Source organism: Camellia sinensis, chromosome 13 (genome assembly GCF_055761805.1).
Source record: "Camellia sinensis isolate YWXY chromosome 13, ASM5576180v1, whole genome shotgun sequence".
Taxonomy (NCBI): domain Eukaryota; kingdom Viridiplantae; phylum Streptophyta; class Magnoliopsida; order Ericales; family Theaceae; genus Camellia; species Camellia sinensis.
In genome coordinates this window covers 26,400,155-26,420,798 of record NC_138973.1, presented here as the reverse complement: position 1 = coordinate 26,420,798, position 20,644 = coordinate 26,400,155, and the positions used below count along the sequence as shown (strand labels likewise).

The 20,644-nt window shown below is 35.2% G+C and overlaps 1 protein-coding gene across 1 annotated transcript; it reads right to left on the bottom strand.

Moving 5' to 3' along the window:
* Positions 1-364: 364 nt before the first annotated feature.
* LOC114317375 (SNF2 domain protein) lies at positions 365-9,123 on the bottom strand. The gene is made up of 5 exons (XM_028264076.2): positions 8,153-9,123; positions 2,166-2,218; positions 1,629-1,795; positions 1,385-1,536; positions 365-1,114 (listed from the first exon to the last, which is right to left on the bottom strand). Exons 1-5 carry the CDS (start codon positions 8,949-8,951, stop codon positions 681-683), a joined length of 1,605 nt encoding a protein of 534 aa, XP_028119877.1. The 5' UTR covers positions 8,952-9,123; the 3' UTR covers positions 365-680.
* Positions 9,124-20,644: the final 11,521 nt, after the last annotated feature.

The following is a 20,644-nucleotide window of genomic DNA, read 5'->3' as shown; positions in this document are numbered from 1 at the left end:
TTTGTTTATTATTATTATTCAATCAATCAATCACTTTTTCTCTCTCATCTCTCCTCTCACATCCTCTCATATTTTATACATCAATCAACCAAAAAAAATAAAAAAATTATTCTAAAATTATTTTTAAAACTCAAAACTCAAAATACAACTCCACACTTAAATCATAATTCTAAAACTAAACAAAACGAACCCTTAATTTTAAAATGTGTAATTTAAAATAAAAAGAAACTATTTTAAAATTATTTTGTGTTATTTTTAAACTTGAGTTATTGGTTTATGTCTTTCATGTGTCTTGCTATATGACAAAAATCACCACAATATCATTGCAGAGAAAGAAAGACAGATAATCTCAATCCAATAAGGATAGACAAATAGGTAGTTGTAATAGAAATAGAAATAGATCATCAACTTCAAGTATACATTTTCTAGTTCATATGCTTCTCTCCAAACATATTCCTACCATGAACAAAACGAGTTACTTCAAATTCACATTTTCCTAGTCCTCAACCAGAGGGAAAATACACAACCCTCAAAACCAGAAACAGCCTGCAATCACAACATATCATCACTATCAACCAGTGCAAAATGGTGTGGATCCAAAACTGCAATCAACCATTGTTACCGTGTCTTCATAGCTTCCATATCCTCGTTACCAAAATTTTCTGCTTCATTCCCACTACTCAAACCATAGACTGGATTTCAACCTCATTCCCACCATTCAAATTATCATCACAACGAGGCAAACACATCTCTCCGACAAAGTTTTCATCATAATTAAACTTGGCAAGCTTAAACCGTGTTTCCCCTTCATCTGGTCTTCCATCTTTGCGTTTTCTTCTCCTCTCAGATGCCGGTGAATGTCCCATGTAATCAGTGGGAACAAATGTATCGTCCAACCAATCAACCATCTCTTGATCCTCATCAGCTTTATTTTGTCCTCTCCGATTATCTTCAATGCAAAAGAAGATGCTACCAGTTAGGTTTCCGCAGTCGGGTTTGGATTCTGACATCTCATGGGCTATTTTTGATTTGCAAACTATTGCTTTAGCATGTTGTCTCAAAATGTCATGATCAAAGACTCTAACCCCTTGATCTTCAAGGCCTAGTAACCACCCTGTAAACAAAGCCAACTTAGTTAAGACACACACACACACGCAGTATAAAAGGGGAACGAAATAATTGGCAGCTTCTCTCATTAATTATTGAAGTGCAAAAAATTACGTCACCATTTCTCTCAAAAAATATATATTTATATCTCTTAAATGGGTTGTAACACACCCAGAAAGTAAATTCCGAACTTGATGAGCTCATATAAAGATTTGCAACGCGATGAACTGAAACTCCTAATAATGGAATTGCAATGTGGAGATATGAAACAACTCACTGATAAGAGCTTTGGGAGTGGAAACATTTGGACTACTAATTTTTTCCACCAGTCTGGTCTGATTAGTGAACCACTTAATTAATTGATTCGGTAAGCAAGAATTGGAGAAGGCGTCTATGTACGAAATGGCTCTGGTATGGTCACAAATTCCCCTGAGGCAAACAAAAATCAGGATTTAAATCAGGTAGAGTTTTTTCAATGCAATGTTTTCAACTCCGCTGCTATCAGCTTCAGATTCCCATACCTAGCAAACTGTACAGCATTGTCTGCAACTAACAACCATGTCACAGCAAATTTTGTAAAGTAGTCACCAGGTAACTGAGTCCACATTTGAGATTTCAGAAATGAATACTCTACCAATATCACAACATCGTACAACACTTCTCGAAGAAGAACTTCATCCTCAATACTCTGCAGTAACAAAACAAAAAAAAATCTATCAGGGATGAAAATAAACACCAACATCAGTAGCATGTTTCTTTCCAATGGCAAGGGCAATTTGTTCTCCATACACATGATGTGCCCACGACACATGAACATGCACACACACACCACATGAAGGGAAGGGATCGGTGAAATAATACCAACACATTTAAATTGGAATTTTGACTGTTCATGATGGTTAACAACCAAGTGTGACCAACTAATGAAATGCAACTAAGGAAATGGGGTTGGAATTGGGATTGTAGAGAATGGACAGACTTAATTGGATCAAATGAAGCCAGGGAAAAAGGGTAAAAATAATAATAATTTAAGCAAAAGGCATAGACATAGTACTGACCAATAAGGTGGTGACAGGCAAACTTGGCTCCAAAAGCATTCTGAGAAGAATATCTAACAGGAAGCACCAAGAAATCAGAAAGTATGCATATCAAGATGGATGTATAGACAATAACATAAAATCCTTTATGTAGAGCACCTAAAAGAAACTAATTTCTCCCTTAATGAGGGAAGCAAGATGTAAAAAAAAAAAAAATCATGAGAAACAATGTCCAGCACAAGAACCATAAAGTTTTAACCAATTAATTAACTGAGCAACATAATGTTCAGAGGAAACAACAGATACATGTAAAAAACACACTACACCCATTTTAGTCCCCAATTGATACATAATTGTACACACTGGTGGACCCAGAAATACAACATTTATTGATAACACTTTAGTACACAAAAACACTTGTACATAATCACACACTAATATACTTCACTTATCCACTCACACATACATTCAAGCACTCACACTTTGTGTCTTCCCCACACAAGACTTTGAGACACCTCATACTAGATAGTGCTTGACGACTCACTTTGGATTCACTCTTCTTTCACTCAATTGTCCAATCACTTAGTACATGCATCTATCTCATATTTATATTAGTTAAAGAACTTTCTAGAATACTCTCATATTTTCCCTACACTCTAGAACAATCTAGATTACTTTAGTACATATTAGAGTTTTCTATTCTTCTCTAAAATATTCTAGAACCTTCCGGAACTTTTTAGATTTCTCTAGTTTTCTCCAAACTTCTTTAATGTTCCGGAACCTTCTAGGATATTCTAGAATCTTCCGGATTTCTCTAGGTCTTTCCAGAATCTTCTAGATCTTTCCGAAGTATTCTAGATTCATGTGGAAACTTTTAGAATATTTCTAGAGAGAAGATTCTAGAGAGTGAGGAGAGTTAGTGATGACTCTCAACACTCCCCCTCAGCACTAACTCTAATTTCTAGATTATGTAACCATGCCACATTGTTTCAAAAACTCTTCATGAGTATATCTGGGTCCACCAGTGAGTCCAAAGTGAGTGGTCAAACACTATCTAGTATGAGGTGTCTTCAAGGTCTTATGTGAGGAAGACACAAAATGTGAGTGCTTGAGTGTATGTGTGAGTGGATGGATAAGTGAAGTATATTAGTATGTGATTGTGTACAAGTGTTTTTGTGTACTAGAATATTATCAATAAATGTTGTATTTCTGAGTCCACCAGTGTGTCAAACTCAACAATTTGGTATCAGAGCTTAGTCGTTCGAGGACCAACACGAAGAGCGATTGAGATTGATACAAGAGATTGTTGAGGTCAACGAGCATAGTTGTTATGGCGGATTTTGGAAACTTCATTGGTGGTATGGAGAAATTATATTATTATAATTATGATTATTGGCGAATATGCATCAAGGCATATCTTCAAGGACAAGATCTATGGGAGATTGTTCACGGCAAGGAAACTGCATCACCTAGAGAAGAAAATGCAGAGGCCTTGCAAAAGTGGTGGATTAAGACTGGAAAAGAGATGTTTGTGTTAAGGACAACTGTTCAGAAAGAGTTATTGGAGTATGTTCGAGAGGCTACTACTCCAAAAGTAGTCTGGGACACATTTGTGGCGTTATTTTCAAAGACAAACGATGCACAACTTCAGTATCTAGAGAATGAGCTTGCAACGGTGATACAAGGATCAATGACTAGCAGCCAATATTTTCTCAAGGTAAAGACTCTTTGCAATGAAATTTCACAACTTGATCCTGAGTAAAAAATTAGCGAGTTGAGAATGAAGCACATTATTACTCGAGGTTTAACATCCGAGTATAGTGGGCTTATGGCCGCTGTTAGAGGATGGTCCACTCAAGCATCACTGGTCGAGCTAGAAAGTCTATTGGCGAATCAAGAAACTCTAGCAAAGCAAATGGCTGGAGTCACATTGAAGAATGAAAGTGAAGAAGAGATGTTATTCAGTAGCAAGAAAAGAGCTGGAACGAAATGTCAAGAATATGAAAAATCAAAGAAAGAAGAAGATGAACAATCACAAAATGATCGAAGTTATTAACGAGGGGGAGTTCAACATGATGAAAATGATCGAAGAGCTACTAGATTTGGACGATGCAACATAGAGTGCTTCAAATGTGGCAAGATTGGTCACTATGCAAAAGATTATCAGTCAAGAAGAAGACCAATTGAAGGTAATATGGTAACATCTAATGGTTACCAAGATGAGAGTGAAGAAGAATGGCATTTCCAAACTTCATGTGCAATGTTCGAGATCGTGGAACCAGGTTACTTAGAAGAAGAGCCAGAATTTGAAGAAGAACGGGATTTTGAAACATCTTCTACAATGTTTGTGGTTACTAAAGCAGATTCAGAAGAGGAGATAGACTTCGATGAAGGCGTACATGAGCAGTACAATGCAGTTACCAAGGAAATGGATGCACACTCTATCACAGATAAGTTAATTCTTGCAATTGAGTCTCAGTCTTTAACATCAAAGATCTAGAAGCTCACCTACCAGAGAAGTTGGGGGAGCAAATAGAAGAAGAAGTTGAGGAAGTGACAAAGCTACAACAATCAATATCTGCAAGGCAATGTCAACATAATCCAAGATATGTTGTTGCAACCTTTGCTAAGATGGATGATATAAAGGAGCTAATAACATTTCAGGAAACAACAAAATTTAACAATTGAAGGAAGACAACAAAAGAAGATATTGATGCATCAACACATATTCAAACGTTATACTCGCTATCTAAATTGGAGGATGAGAATCCTACAGCTGGCCAAGGACGTGGTGTTCCATGGAAGAATAAATCATTTCAAAAGAGAGACGTCAACATTGGAAGAGATAAAGACAAAGTTTATCGTGGCAGAGGACCAGGGTGCAAATATACTCACGAAGAGTTTATGAAACAACATGGCATGGTTACATAATCTAGAAATGAGAGTTAGTGCTAAGGGGGAGTGTTGAGAGTCATCACTAAAACTCCTCGCTCTCTAGAATCTTCTCTTTAGAAATATTCTAAAAGTTCCCACATGAATCTAGAATACTCCGGAAAGATCTAGAAGATTCTGGAAAGACTTAGAGAAATCCAAAAGATTCTAGAATATCCTAGAAGGTTCCGGAACATTAAAGAAGTTTGGAGAAAACTAAAGAAATCTAGAAAGTTCCGAAAGGTTTTAGAATATTTTAGAGAAGAATAGAAAACTCTAATATGTACTAGAGTAATCTAGATTGTTCTAGAGTGTAGGGAAAGTATAGGTGTATTCTAAAAAGTTCTTTAACTAGTATAAATATGAGATGGGTGCATATACTAAGTGATTGGACAATTGGACAATTGAGTGAAAGAAGAGTGAATCCAAAATGAGTGGTCAAGCACTATCTAGTGTGAGGTGCCTCAAGGTCTTGTGTGAGGAAGACACAATGTGTGAGTGCTTGAATGTATGTGTGAGTGGATAAGTGAAGTATATTAGTGTGTGATTGTGTACAAGTGTTTTTGCGTACCAGAGTGTTATCAATAAAGGTTGTATTTCTAGGTCCACCAGTATGTCAAACTCAACATATATATACATTAAAAAAAATAGTAATAGTATAAGTTTCAATTTGCAGTGAATATGAAAACAAAATGATAGTAATGACCAAGACACTAGTGATACTAAAAAATAAAAGCATAGCTAACAAATGAAACTCCAATCCCATACTGCCACTCCAATCATGAAACTTGCATTGTCTTTCACTGCCACCTACCATACACATTGAATTCACACAAGAAGCTAGCAATCTTCCCTGTTTGTGTACTTTCACAACAAAACAAAACACATAAAATAAAATAAAAAAAGTTTTCCAAAATCTGTTTAATTATAGAAACAAATAGAAATCGGAAATAAATTAGGAGGAAGGAAACAAAATAAGAATAAAAAAATACTTACAGAAAATATTTTCTGAGAATGATCAAGTCCAGTGTTCAACCATGGTTATCAGAATCCCGATCTGGATCTTACGATCCCTTTGAGTACAATCGATCCAGATCGTGTAAAAAATTCCTTATAGATAGGATCTTTCAATCCTGGTAATGGGATCTTATAGGATCGTGGAATCCCGATCCAAATCCGATCCTATCTGATCTAATTTACAAGTCTTCTTTTGTATTGTATGACATATTTTATTATAATTTTTTTGTTTGTTGTCTAGATACCAATTTATGTGATCAAAATAAATAATAAAAATTAAGTAGTATTGAATCAAATAGACTAAGAAAAACAATTAGGAAACAAACATTCAAATATTGCGGTAATTTAAGAAAATTAACTAATAGGAAAAACAAATTTAGCTTTAGTAGAGTCTAAGGAGGGTAAGATGATTGCAACTTTATCCCAATTTTTTGAGAGATTATTTTTGTGGTTCGAATCCCCTCCACCAAGGATGCTAACGACAAACCTTATCATTTGGTTAAGCTGCTCTTTTGAGTTCTTAATCTATTTTCATATCCAACTTTGTTAAATATTTTTTTCTTCACTTTTTATGCATTATTGTAGATTGTAAAGTATTTTGTTATAGAATTCTTCTTCTTCATCTTCTTTTTTGATGAAATACAAAACTTTTACTATCGAGTTTTCTATTGTATAATATTATATGTACATTTTACATGGAGTATTATATTTTTCACAATTTCTTCATTTCTTTTTAATAGAATGTAGGCTCATTTTGTGTATACTTTTTAAGAAATATTTATTTAAATTAAATTATTATGTAATTTGTCTTTTTCGGTAGGATCTTACGATCCTCGATCCGATTCTACGATCCGGTCCTATAAACACCTCCAACGCTCCAATGTAGGATCCCGATTTTAACAACCTTGTGTTCAACACTGTCTCCTTAAGATAGATTCGTCTTATTTAGGGTGCTCATAGATTATGGACATTTATCTTCCAGGATGAAATGATCTACAACGAACGGTAACAGCGCTACAAACTATTCGTGCAACGAACACACTCTGTGTATATATTCTCTCTGAAGGAAAAGAAATGCAGAAATATGCAGGAGCTTTTTTGGTAAATGAAGAACGAAATCAGATTGCAAAATCCAAATGAGGGACTGACTATTTATAGAAGTAGAAGGTGGCTGTTCGGGTGAATAGTCAACAGGTATGAACCTGTTCGGGTTTGAACTACAGATATGGGACCTGTACAGAAAAGACTAAAGAGGTGCAAAGGCCTAATAGCCAAAATTTGAATTCAAACCGGTCAGAATTTATTTTCCAAACATAAATAAATAAATTCAAATGTTTTTGGACCAAACAGAATTAGTATTGGACCGGACAAGCCCAACCCAACCTCACACTAAGACCAGCCCGCCCGCCCGCCCGACCGACCAGACGACGGCACGTGTGTTTGTTTTGGGCCTAATGGGTCTAACCCACTTTGCCCATAACCTCCCCCTCTACAAAACTTGAATGCCCCTTAGGGCCTACCCTAAGGTCCAAACTCAAAACTTATAAACCCATACAATGTTAGCCTAGCCTAGCCAAGCAATATGAGACAAGCTTTCCTTCCTTCAATTTGGAAAACCCACCAAAACACTATTTTCATGGAGCTTACTTTGGCATCAATTTCTCATTCACCCGAAAATAGTTTCGAACAACCAAATATACTACGTGAACTACAACGCGACATAGAACGCGCTACCACCAATACCTGCCATAACCGGTACTTGGGTCCTATTTATATTGTAGTCCAAATTTGACTAAAAATTATGTTTCAGTGCAGAATTTTCTTAACCATTTCTAACAGAATATACTCTTTGAGTACATAGTCAAATTGTGCAAATAACATATCATATACTGAAACCCCATTTAATTTGTGGACTGTTAATATGTATGCAACAGCTGTGCTTCAAGAAAAATGACAAGAGTTTTAAGTTTTCATACTAACTAAAGAGCAACACACTCGATTGACAGCTTGACAACAAGGAAGTAAATTGTTCAATTATGTAATAAGTGAACTATTCTCACCAAAAAAGCAGCAATTCTGAAACCCTGTTATAGTTTGAACAGCCCAATTTTGCATATCCTTCTGCAACTCTTCTCTTAAAACACTAGAACCGAACTTCAAACACAACCTCAGCAAAAAAACCTCAACCATAACAACCCCAGCCAAGTAGCCAGCTCTACACCGTACATTAACCCCACTACAAACCTCACCGCTAACAAGTGGAAGGAACACCCTCAAATCATCCCCAAATTCACAGTCCTCCCTAACTCTATCAACAGTCCAAACCCGAACCAAATCCACAAAACCATCGGTCAAATTATCCAACCCATTTTCCCATTCCTCCGAATACTTTGAGCAGCATATGATAATGTAGCAAACAATCTCTTCTACTACGCCCTCAATCTCTCTCTTCAAGCACAAATCCCCATCAAAACAGCCAAACACAATACAATACAACTCGTACACGACCGGGGCGAGTAAAGCAACCCTTTTTAACCCATTGTTACACGGACTCGAACACGAGACCAACAATTGAAACAAGTCCTTCACAGCTATCACTACTTTCTTCGAAGGGTTTTCGAGAATTGGCTTGACAGAGCTGTGAAATGTCACTGCCGAGTAGAACCAGGTGATCTCGAGTGGAGGATCGTTCATCTTCTGAACCAATCGAGAGAAAATCGAGACGAACCCAGAGAAATTTGTACAACCCTTTTTGTATTCCGCTAAGAAGTGATCGATTGATTCTCTCAGCATGAGTTGGTAGTCGTTTTCAGGTGGTTTTGGGGCGCTGATCGATTCGACGGCGATGTGGGTGTTCATGATTGGTGGTTTTGAAAGTGTTGGCAGATCGAATTGGTTGAAATTGAGATGGAATTTGAATTCTGAAGTGGCTTTGGTTTGGTTAACGGTTAAGCTCGAAACCCTAGTTTTGTGGTTTTGTCTTGGGAGTAGGCACAAATTCAAGTTTATGTGGCCCTCTTTTTGTAACGGGCAACATTTTGAATTTGGTCCACCAAAATTATTATTTAAATTTTTTTTAAATTTTTTTATTAATCCAAAAGTTTACTCAAATTTAAATAAAAATTTGATTTGATATCATCATTCTAATTGTTTTATCAAATCTAACCGATCATTCGATCTAATGTAAATTTTTATCGAATTTTCTCCAATCTAATCATCTACTATGTTATAATTTTGCTTCTCCCTCCTGATTATATTTATTAAAGATATCTATTTTTTTTATAACCTCAAGTATTGAGATCCGAATGTGATGTTGTGAATACTCTTCTCTGGAAATTTCTTGGCAATCAAAAATCCAAAAGAAATTCATGTAATAAATAATAATTTATCATAAGAAAATCAAACTATTTAAGAAAATATACTAGAAATATGACTTTTTGCGACTATTTTTTTGTGAATGATAATTTGGCCGTTGCAAAAAATCAATTTTTACACCAAAATCTCGTTTTAATTAAACCCCAATTGTGTTCTTGACTTGAACCAAAAAAAAAAAAAAACCAAATTGTGTAAAACTTATCCCCTTTCACTCTTATTTCTCAAATCTGTCTCCTACGGTATGAAAACTCTTCCTCTCTCTCTCTCACTCTCACTCTCTCAAAATCTCACTTTTCACTCTCGCTCGCTCAACTCTCTCTATTGACTCACCACTCTCAATTTTATTATTCATTTGAACATTTCAATCAACTGTTGATGAAGATTTGAAGATTTTGATCGATTGTTGATGAAGATTTCAAGATTTCGACTTGCAGTTGATGAAGATTTCGATTGATTCATAATTGGTAAGCCTAATTTCTATGTATGAATCCAACTCTCAGTCTCTGTAGTCCCTATATCGTTCTCTCTGCTCCCAAATTCTCTTTGGCTTATCGCGAAGATCAACATCAATTTAGAGGAAGTGGATTTCGAAGATCAACATGAAATTTTTCTAATTCAATTTATTTTTATCAAGGCTACGGAAACTTTGATTTCGAAACATGTTTTTTATTCGGAGATTCATTTTATTTTTTTATTTTTTTAAATTATTAAATCTCGATTTGCTTTGGCTACTTGATCTGAATCTCTAGATTGTTTGCTGAACTCTGATTTCAAAACAGATTGTTTGCTAAAAATCAGAGTATAGATGACTACACATAGGCTTTGATGATTTCTTACATTTTTGAGTCTTCTAGATTATCTCATTGTTTAATGGTGCTCAATTAAGTGATTACTGAGCGATTATGTGATGTTTTATGGTTTCTTTTCTTTTCTTTTTTTCCACTCAGAATGATATACCTATATCTATATATACACATAATATTACCAAAAGAAAAAGATATATACATGTATATTGATGATGAACAAAGAGAAGTTTGGTTAATTCTTTTTCATCATTTATTCCTTTTCTCCTTAATTGTTCTAGTTACAAATTATGATCAGCATTATTATGATTATAATTCATTATACTTCTTTATTATAATATCATATATGAATAAAAACAAGTGAAAATTGTTGTACTTTACAAATTGACCCATTATGAGCCTTAATTTCACTGTTTTCTATAAAACCATTCAGAACATGAACTTGCTCCACTATTTTTTGTTTGTTTATAACATCCAAACACACCAAATGCTCAATGAACTATTTTTTCCCATAGCTTGTTGCCTGTGTCATACTTAGTTTGATATCTATCACTTTGACAGTCCCAAAAGTAGAAGTAGCCAACCTAAACTAGTAGCCAATCTTATGAATATGGAGGTAAGAGCTTTCCGGTACTGCCGGTGTCCTATTATTGAATGGAACATACAATTATAAAATACTCTTGGACAAGGCAAAAAAATATAGCAGAAGAATTTCAAAGCTGTCAACATAAAATCAATTTATTACCAAAAATTATGCAGAGATGAAGTAAAAAGAAGAAATTGATGAAAGATGACAATGCTGAAAGCATATAATAGTTTTCAATTTCAATTTAGTTTAATGATGCTCAGAAGTAATTTAGATCTTGAATTAAACAATGAATACTTGTTACTGATATCTTTCGCTCTTGTTTTTGAATTTGAATTCGATTCATATAGCTAAATGCATAGAGTATTGAATATTAGTATGCATAGGAAATACACATCTTTTAAAAAAATTTAATTTGTTCATCATTTTTTTAACTGGATCAATATTGGCTTGTACTTTCTTATCTCAGTTGATATATTCGTGAGGGCTTTGCACACTTTTCTCTGTCCTTACTCTACACTAAGTAGGCCAACTTTTGATTTGGATTAATTTCTTATGCTAGGTAAAATTTACTGCTATAGTTCGATTTGGTCTCAAACTGAGGCTTACTATACCTAAATAGCCTGACCTTGAAACGGCACACAGGGCACAAAGGATGAGGTTAGGTTTATGCAAACTACTGTTGCTGTTCTAATCATGCCTTGTTGTAGTGGACATAGTTTTATCCAACAGGCTGATAAATGCACATTTGATGTTAATTTCAGGCCAAAATCTATTACCGAACCTGAACGTGCAACATCAACCATTCGTAAATTCAAAGCACTTCCATTGAACAGAAAGGTTCGTTGATATGGTTAATGAAAATTACATATTTATCAAAGGTTCACTATGCTGTTTGTATTTCACTAAGATGTTATGCTTATAACTTACAGATTCTTGAGGCTCCGCCATCGTTACTCCCAAAAAGAAGCACTCCTCGATTGCCAAAGTTTCAAGTGCATGCTCAAACTCGTGTACTGCTTGTGTATCTGTGCATATACAAATATCATTGTTTTGAGTCTAAGTTTGGGCCATATCTGGTGCAAATAAAATCTCTTGCCACTTTGTGTGGCTTAAATATTCCTTCATCATGTTCCTTCTCAGGAATTTCACTTGAAGACGCTGCAGAGGGCTATGCAACATACATCTGCAGTTTCATCATCCTCGGTTTCTTGCAATGATAATGATAAGGTTTGTGATTGAAATTATCAAAAATATATATATATATATTGTGATTGAATTTAATGGATACTTAAGTATACTCTAACACAATTTATATATTGTGTCCTTGATTGCGACTCTTGTGCCTAAGAAGGATACAACCCAGTTCGAAAGAATTCCTTGTGTAACTGTTCTACAATTGTGTTCTATTGGTTCCAATTGTTGCACAAACCTAGTACTAATGCAATTGCAGAAAATGCAAATGGAGAATCCAGAAGGTAATACTATTATCTTTATTACTACTGAAGAACAAGAAGTCTGAAAATATTGGGGAATACTAATCTTCCTTCATTCTATTATTCACACATAATAATGAAAGCAAGACCAAATAAATAGATTACAGAGGAGAGACCCTTCCAAAACAGAGTACTACCTAGATGGAATGGAATAATCATACAGCTGGTATGATTATCTTCTTCCCTACATAATTCCTAAATCAAATATAATAAAAGCTGTATATTACACTAATTAAGGAAAGTCACTAGGATGCTAAATATGGAGAAAATATGCACAGCCATATGGTGTGCATTTGAAAACAAGAGCTTGATTTCTAACACTCCCCCTCAAGCTGCGTTGTAAATGTTAATCATTCCCAGTTTTTCTGTCAAATCTTCGAAGTTAACTCGAGGAAGAGCTTTCGTAAGAATGTCAGCTTTTTGACAGTTTGTTGGAGTGTAGCTGACTTGGAAAACTCCTTCTTCAATCTTTTCCTTGATAAAATGACGATCTATCTCCACATGTTTAGTTCGATCATGATAAACCGGATTCTTAGCGATACTGATGGCGGCTTGGTTGTCGCAATATAACACCATGGAATGCTCAAATGGAACTTGTAATTCTTCTAACAGCCTGTTCAACCATATTCCCTCGCAGATACCTTCTGCCATAGCACGAAATTCTGCCTCAGCACTACTACGGGCTACCACTGACTGTTTCTTGCTTCGCCATGTAACCACGTTCCCCCAAACAAATGAACAATAACCAGAAGTTTATCTTCGATCAGTCACTGAACCGGCCCAATCGGCATCTAAAAAAATCTCAATTTTTCTCTTTGTTGTTCTTTGGAAGAAGAGTCCCTTTCCTGGTGTCATTTTTAGGTACCTCAATATTCTGGTCACAGCAGTCATGTGTTTTTCAGTTGAATTATTCATGAATTGACTTACCACACTAACAGAGAAGCCGATGTCTAGTCTTGTATGAGAAAGATAGATGAATTTTCCCACAAGACGTTGATATCTCCCTTTATCACTAGGTGCACTACCGTCACTTTCTTCTAGTTTGACAGTTGTGTCCATAGGTGTTTCTGCCGGCTTGCATCCTAACATCCCTGTTTCATTCAGTAAGTCTAGAACGTATTTGCGTTGCGAGACTGCTATACCTTTCTTTGACCTAGCAATCTCCATTCCAAAAAAGTACTTAAGGTTGCCAAGATCCTTAATCTCAAATTCCTTTGTTAGGAATTTTTTAAGTAAGTCAATTTCCTCTTCATGATCACCTGTTAGAATTATATCATCCACATAAACAATGATAATTGCCAATTTCCCTCCTAGGGAGTGCTTCACAAATAATGTATGATCAGATTGACATTGAACAAATCTGTACCCTTTCACTGCCTTAGTGAACCGTTTAAACCAGGCCCTGGGAGATTGTTTGAGACCATACAAGGATTTTCGGAGTCTGCAAACTTTGTTGAAATTGGATGTCGTCTCGAGTCCAGCAGGAATGTCCATGTAAACTTCTTCCTCTAAGTCACCATTGAGGAAGGCATTTTTCACATCAAGTTGGTGAAGTGACCAATCAAGATTGGCTGCTAACGATAAAAGTACACAAACAGTGTTGAGTTTGTCAACGGGAGCAAAGGTTTCTTGATAGTCAATGCCATAGGGTTGGGAGAATCCTTTGGCGACCAACCGAGCTTTATACCGTTCCACATTACCATCTGCCTTGTATTTTACTGTGAAAATCCACTTACACCCAACTGGTTTCTTACCTCTTGGAAGATCAGTAATTTCCCAAGTACCATTCTTTTCCAAAGCCCAAACTTCCTCATCGACTGCCGCCTTCCACTTCAGATACTTTAAAGCTTCCTGAATATTCCGAGGAATGTGTATCTCTGTGATGCTAGAAGTGAAGGCCCAAAACGAAGGTGATAGCTTATCATAAGAAATAAAGTTCCCAATGGGATACTGAGTGCATGATCTAATTCCTTTTCTCCAAGCTATGGGCATATTAAGAATACTATTTTCTAACTCAGAATCAACAGTACTATCTGAGGTAGGAATATTGTTACCTGGAATTTTGCTTGGATTAGAACCCGGCTCAGCCTCATGGGTTTGTTGAGAAAGTGCTCCTTCCTCCGTTTCCTCTTGGATGTGCTCCTTATCCCGCAAGTCAACAATGAACTCGGAATTTGTGGCAGGTAGAGGTTGATTACATGACTCTGGATGTGTGTGATTTGTAGTGGTGAGGGCTGACTCACTAAGTGACTCAAGATTCCAAAACTGATATTCCTGAGGTGGAGTCTCCCCCTGAATATCGATTTTGGGGTAATAAGGCTGAGTTTCAAAAAAGGTGACATCCATGGAATTGTAGAATTGTCAGGTGACCGGAGACTAACACTTATACCCTTTTTTATTGGACGAATACCCAATGAAAATGCACTTGAGTGACCGGGGATCAAGTTTACTGTGAAACTGTTGATGGACATGAACAAAGACGGAGCACCCAAAAATTTTGGGTGGGATGGTGAAGATGAGGTGAGTAGTGGGAAAGGATTTGAGGAGAAGTTGACAAGGAGTTTGGAAGTGAAGAACCCGAGATGGCATCCTATTGATAAGATAGGCTGCTGTAAAGACAGCTTCCCCCCAGAAAAATTGTGAAACATTTGTGGAAAACATCAGCGATCGAGCTACCTGCCGATTTTTTCTTTCAGCGACTCCGTTTTGTTGTGGAGTGTCAACACATGAACTGAAGTGAACGATTCCTTCTTTTGCTAAAAAATCTCCTAGAATGGAGTTGAAATAGTCCCTAGCATTATCAGACTTGAGTATTTGTATTTTGGACTGAAATTGGGTCTGAATCATAATGTTAAAATTTTTGAAGATTTGGCTTGTTTTAGATTTTTCTTTCATGAGAAATAGCCAAGTTAATCTAGTATGATCATCTATGAATGAGACAAACCACCTAGTACCAGTGACATTTTTTATTCTTGCTGGACCCCAAATATCACTATGAATGAGTGAGAATGGACGAGACTCTTTATAGGATTGAATAGGAAAATGAGACCTAACATGCTTAGAAAATTGACAGATCTCACACTCAAAAGATTTTGGATTTTTATTAAATAATGAAGGAAATAAATGCTTGAGATACATAATATTAGGATGACCTAAGCGATAGTGCCACAACATAATTGCTCTATCGTTATTTTGACATGAAATCGAAAAAGAACTACAACTAATTGCTGTTTGAGGTTGTTCTTGTGGATAGGGGCACTCCTTAAGGATGTAGAGTCCAGAGCATTCCTCAGCATTGCCAATCGTCTTCCCCGAATCCAAATCTTGAAAATCACAATGAGTAGAGAAAAAATTAGTAACACACCTCTTTTCCTTAGTGAGCTTACTAATTGACAATAAATTACAATTCAAGTCAGGAACAAGGAGGACAGAGTTGAGAATAAGATTTCTAGACAGCACCACTGATCCTGTACTGACAACCTTTGATAGTGAACCATCTGCTATTCGGACCGTTAAGTTATTTGGAAATGAGCTATATGTATCAAAAATTGTTGCATCTCCCGTCATATGATCAGATGCTCCGGAGTCCACAATCCAAGGTTTTTTATGTTTCTGACCAACAGTAAATGCGTGCAAAAAAATACCTTTGTGAGCCAAGGTTCCGGATCCAATGATGTGGTTGAAGACGAACCAGATTGTAACTGTAGAAGAGGAGACAGTAGTTTTTGAAGCATCTCCATTTGCTCCTTGTTGAAAGGGCTTGCTTCAGGTTGTGGTGATAGTTCATTGGTACCCACATGATTACCTCAGCCTTCTTTCTCAAGTGGTGTACGTGGCTTCTAATCTGTTGGCTTTCCATGAATCTTCCAGCAAGTTTCTCTCGAGTGACCTGGCTTTCTGCAATGATCACACCAAGGCCTACCTCCTTTATTTTTCTGACGATTGTCAATAGGAGCGAATTGAGTCTTCAGAGCCGAGCTCTCTGCCATATTCAGTTGTTGAGGGTATCCCATCATGAGTTTTTTCCGACTTTCTTCGCGACGGACTTCAGAGAATGCCTATCTAAGGCTAGGTAGAGGTTTTACTCCCATTATTCTTCCTCTGATTTCATCAAGATTTTTGTTCAATCCTAGCAAGAATTTAAACACACGCTTCCCTTCGACAATCTTTTTATACAATAAACCATCAGTAACACAATTCCAGTTATGAACCTCAAACGTATCAAGTTGACGCCATAGACGATTAAGGGTATTGAAATATTCAGTTACCGTAAGATCGTCTTGACGTAAATCGTGAAGGGAGCTTTCAAGCTGGATGATTTCAAATGTGTTTTCCTTGTCCGAGAATGTTTCTTTTGCCATGTCCTAGATCTCTTTGGCAGTGTCAAATGACAGAAAATTTTCGCCAATGTCAGTGGTCATAGAGTTGACGAGCCACGACATGACCATATTATTTTCAGCTATCCACCTTTTGTAGGTTGATGCTGTGGTTTCTGGTGGTGCTGAAGCTCCAGTGATGTAGTCATCTTTCTGCTTTCCCCGTATAAACATTAATATGGATTGAGACCATTGCAAATAATTTTGCCCATTTAGTTTATGAGCGGTGATCGAAAGATGAGAGGTTTCTATTTGATGAGAGGATGAAGAAGATGAGATGATAATATCAGTAGAAGAGGAGGATGAGTTGATAGTCATTCCAAAGGCTGGACCGTATTTAGGCATGAAATAGAAGGATAGATTCGAATAGGAAGATTAAAAAATAAATAAAAATCGAATACTAATTGAAGAGACAAAGACGATGAGACAGGATTAAACCTGCTCTGATGCCATGAAGAACAAGAAGTCTGCAAATATTGGGGAATACTAATCTTCCTTCATTCTATTATTCACACATAATAATGAAAGCAAGACCAAATAAATAGATTACAGAGGAGAGACCCTTCCAAAACAGAGTACTACCTAGATGGAATGGAATAATCATACAGCTGGTATGATTATCTTCTTCCTTACATAATTCCTAAATCAAATATAATAAAAGCTGTATATTACACTAATTAAGGAAAGTCACTAGGATGCTAAATATGGAGAAAATATGCACAGGCATATGGTGTGCATATGAAAACAAGAGCTTGATTTCTAACACTTCAAAATTTATCATGTAAATGGCCACCTTGTCTTGTAGTTCTGGTTATCTCATCAGACTTTAATTTATTTTATTTATTTCAGTGCTCCTTTCTATGAAAGAGGATGGATAATTTAATTCTCCAGTTTATTGGTGGTACTTCATAGTCTTTTGCCTTCTGTAGATGTGATAAATTATTTTTGTACTATAGGTTTAACTACTCACATGGACGGGATGGGTAGCTAAAAGGTAGTGTTAATACGGACAGCTGTTGTTGGCATTCTATATTTTGTTCTCTGTTCTATAGAATCTTTTTTCTACTTTGTGATTTTTGTGTGTGATCCCTTCTTTGTGTTTTGGTTTGCAAACTGCTTCTCCCTCTCAAACATTGGAAGACATGTCATCACAATTATTCAAATGGTTATTTTGCTATAGTGATCACTTGTAGTAGCTCAAGGAAAATTAGTTCAGATAACAGCCAATTATATAAGAGATGACGCATCAACCCAATTCTTAGGGAAAATTGCTCAATTACCGTTTATCATTGTGTTTCAAATGAGATGACAGTACTTTACTTGTTTGTTATGTGCTTATCTCTTTGCTTCTCTCTTTGTCAGACCAAATTTTGCCAATGCTCCAAAGTGGGAGGGATGTGAATTTATTCATAATTTTAAATCCTGCCCCCTTAACAAAAAGGTAATATATTCGGTATCTTTGCGAAATGTGTCAATGCATTTTCCAAAATTCAGTATGTTTTGTGTTTAAATGCATATATTTTCAAGAAAAGGAGATATTGGAGTTTGATGATTGAAGTGAAATTTTGCAATATGCTAGGAAAGCATATAACAAAATCGACGATGGTCTCTTCTGAAGATGGTAGGTGAAAATCTAAAGATGGTCTCTTCTTTTCTTTTCTTCTTTTTTTGACATGTTATCATCCTTGATGATTGATATCTGTGTTGTTCGTTCTCTTGTTTGTAGTGAGATACATGAAAGAAAAAAAAAAAAAAACTCTGATTGACTGGAAATTTAATCATGAGTTCTTATTATAAAGTTTAAAGCTTTATTAGATGGTGCTCAATAAAACTAGAATTAGTGATTTCATACTAGTACTTTCTTGTTCCAGATGACAGTTTTGTTTACAGTGAACTGAATCGGAAATGTTAGTGGTTTACTAATTAAATTGATTCTCTTTCCCATTTGCAGGTTGTTTTGCTGCAAGCGTTACATGTAACAATATACAACAATCAGAAATGAAAAAGATTCCAGAAACAAAGGCGCTTTTTGGGAACTTGCATGTTGTGGGTCAGGCAACGACTACAAGCACTGCTTCTATTAGAGAAGTTATGGCTTCACTAGCATTTTATCTGGATTGTGTTTTTGTCATAAAAGAACTTTTTCCTAGTTTTTAGTTGTAATAACTTTCACATATGGCTCCATTTTTTAGACTCAAATGCAATGCTTGATTAAACTATAATGCTATATTGTCTAAATTCTTCTCATTGCTATTCCTAGAGTGCTTAATGTTACACTTTTATGTTTCTTTATTTTTTGTTTTTTTTGCGGCGGTAACAAGTGGTCGCCAAAAAACATGTTAGCATTTTTCTTTGTTTTTTGCGACGGCAAAATAGCGGTCGCCACAAGTAGTTTAGACGGTCGCAAATAATTTGCGACCGTTGCTTTGCCGTCGCAAAAAATATTTGCCACCCCCACATTCGTGACTCCCATTTGCCGTCGCATGGACCGTCGCAAAAGGTCTTTTACAACTGTGTTTTTATTATTTGCGATGGCTTGTAACGGTCGCAAAAACTACTTTTTTTAGTAGTGATATAATTAATTCAAAACAAATAAAACGATTTTGATTACAAAAGAAACTAAAGAGAGAAACTTGGTCTTATTAAAAATTGTGAGGAAGAGATGTCTGTTTTTTAAAAACTCATTTGTTGAGATCCGAATATAATTTTGTGAATTCCTTTCTTGGGATTTTTTGACAAACAAATATAAACCCAAAGGAAATTCATGTAATAAATAATACATTTATCAAAATAAAATCAAACAATATGATGTTGTTGGAAGGTTTCTTTAAACAAAATACCAGAAATAAGTTGCTTAAATTTGTACTAGGTTATGAATTAAGATTTATTATTACTTTGAATCATATTAGGTAGAAAGTAGAACTTGAATTGAATTATTTTGTATGTGGAAACATTCTAAGTGTTAATTTGGTGTTTTATGTTTGATTTTTTTTATGTTTTTTTTTGGGAATGAATTATACTAACGGTTCTTATAATTTGGGATTTCAATTGTGATAAATTTGACCATCAATTTTAAATATTATTCAAAGTAAGAACAATCAAAGATGTTTCTTTTGCAAATGGTCCATTTCAAGGACAATCATCATACAACTTATTTTGTGTTGGTAACTTGTATGTTATTTGAAACTAGCATATCACCTGTGCTATGCATGGGATTGAATTTAAAAAAACTATTTATGGTTGTGTCAAACATATTTTTAAATTGTTAGCATAAAATATATGTAATTTTAAAAGAACATGTTGACATTACATAATTAAAGTAATAAAAATAAGAATTTATTACATTTTTTTCAAAATTCATTGAATAAATAAAACAAAGTATAACTAAAATCTAAATTGTTATGGGTTTTCCATTAGCATTGTCAACATGATAGTTAGTATTATAATTGATGAACAACACATATATTATGTATTTATAAAATGTTATACTCACATATTATTATTATTTTTTTTATCTTTTAAAGGGTATAGATATTGTTCAGACCAATCTATATTTAAAATAAAGGTTATGCACGGTGCACAATCTAGTTGACTTTACATTGTTGGTACATGTATGATAAATACATAGGAACGATCTTGGCATGACGTAATATAATCTTTAATCATTCTAACTCAATTATCCTGTAAAATTTTAGAATTATAACATTGTGTTTGAAAATGTAGGAATAAGCTATTTATAATAAATTATATGGTTTCACACCTTTGATCTCATATTCTTCAAATATGATGGTTGGCATCGCAAGATAAACTCTGCCCATTTATCTGGAACAATGAGATTTATTGAACCAGTATTGTCTTTGACCATAATGCTATAACATTGTATCTAATCAAAAAAAAAAAAAAAAAACTTGTTAAA

Coding starts and splice junctions, on each gene's coding strand:
- LOC114317375 (XM_028264076.2), bottom strand. CDS start 8,951: ATGAACACCCACATCGCCGTCGAATCGATCAGCGCCCCAAAACCACCT. Junction 1,796..2,165: donor TGCCTGTCACCACCTTATTG/GTCAGTACTATG, acceptor TTGTTACTGCAG/AGTATTGAGGATGAAGTTCT. Junction 1,115..1,384: donor CACTCCCAAAGCTCTTATCA/GTGAGTTGTTTC, acceptor CTTTGTTTACAG/GGTGGTTACTAGGCCTTGAA.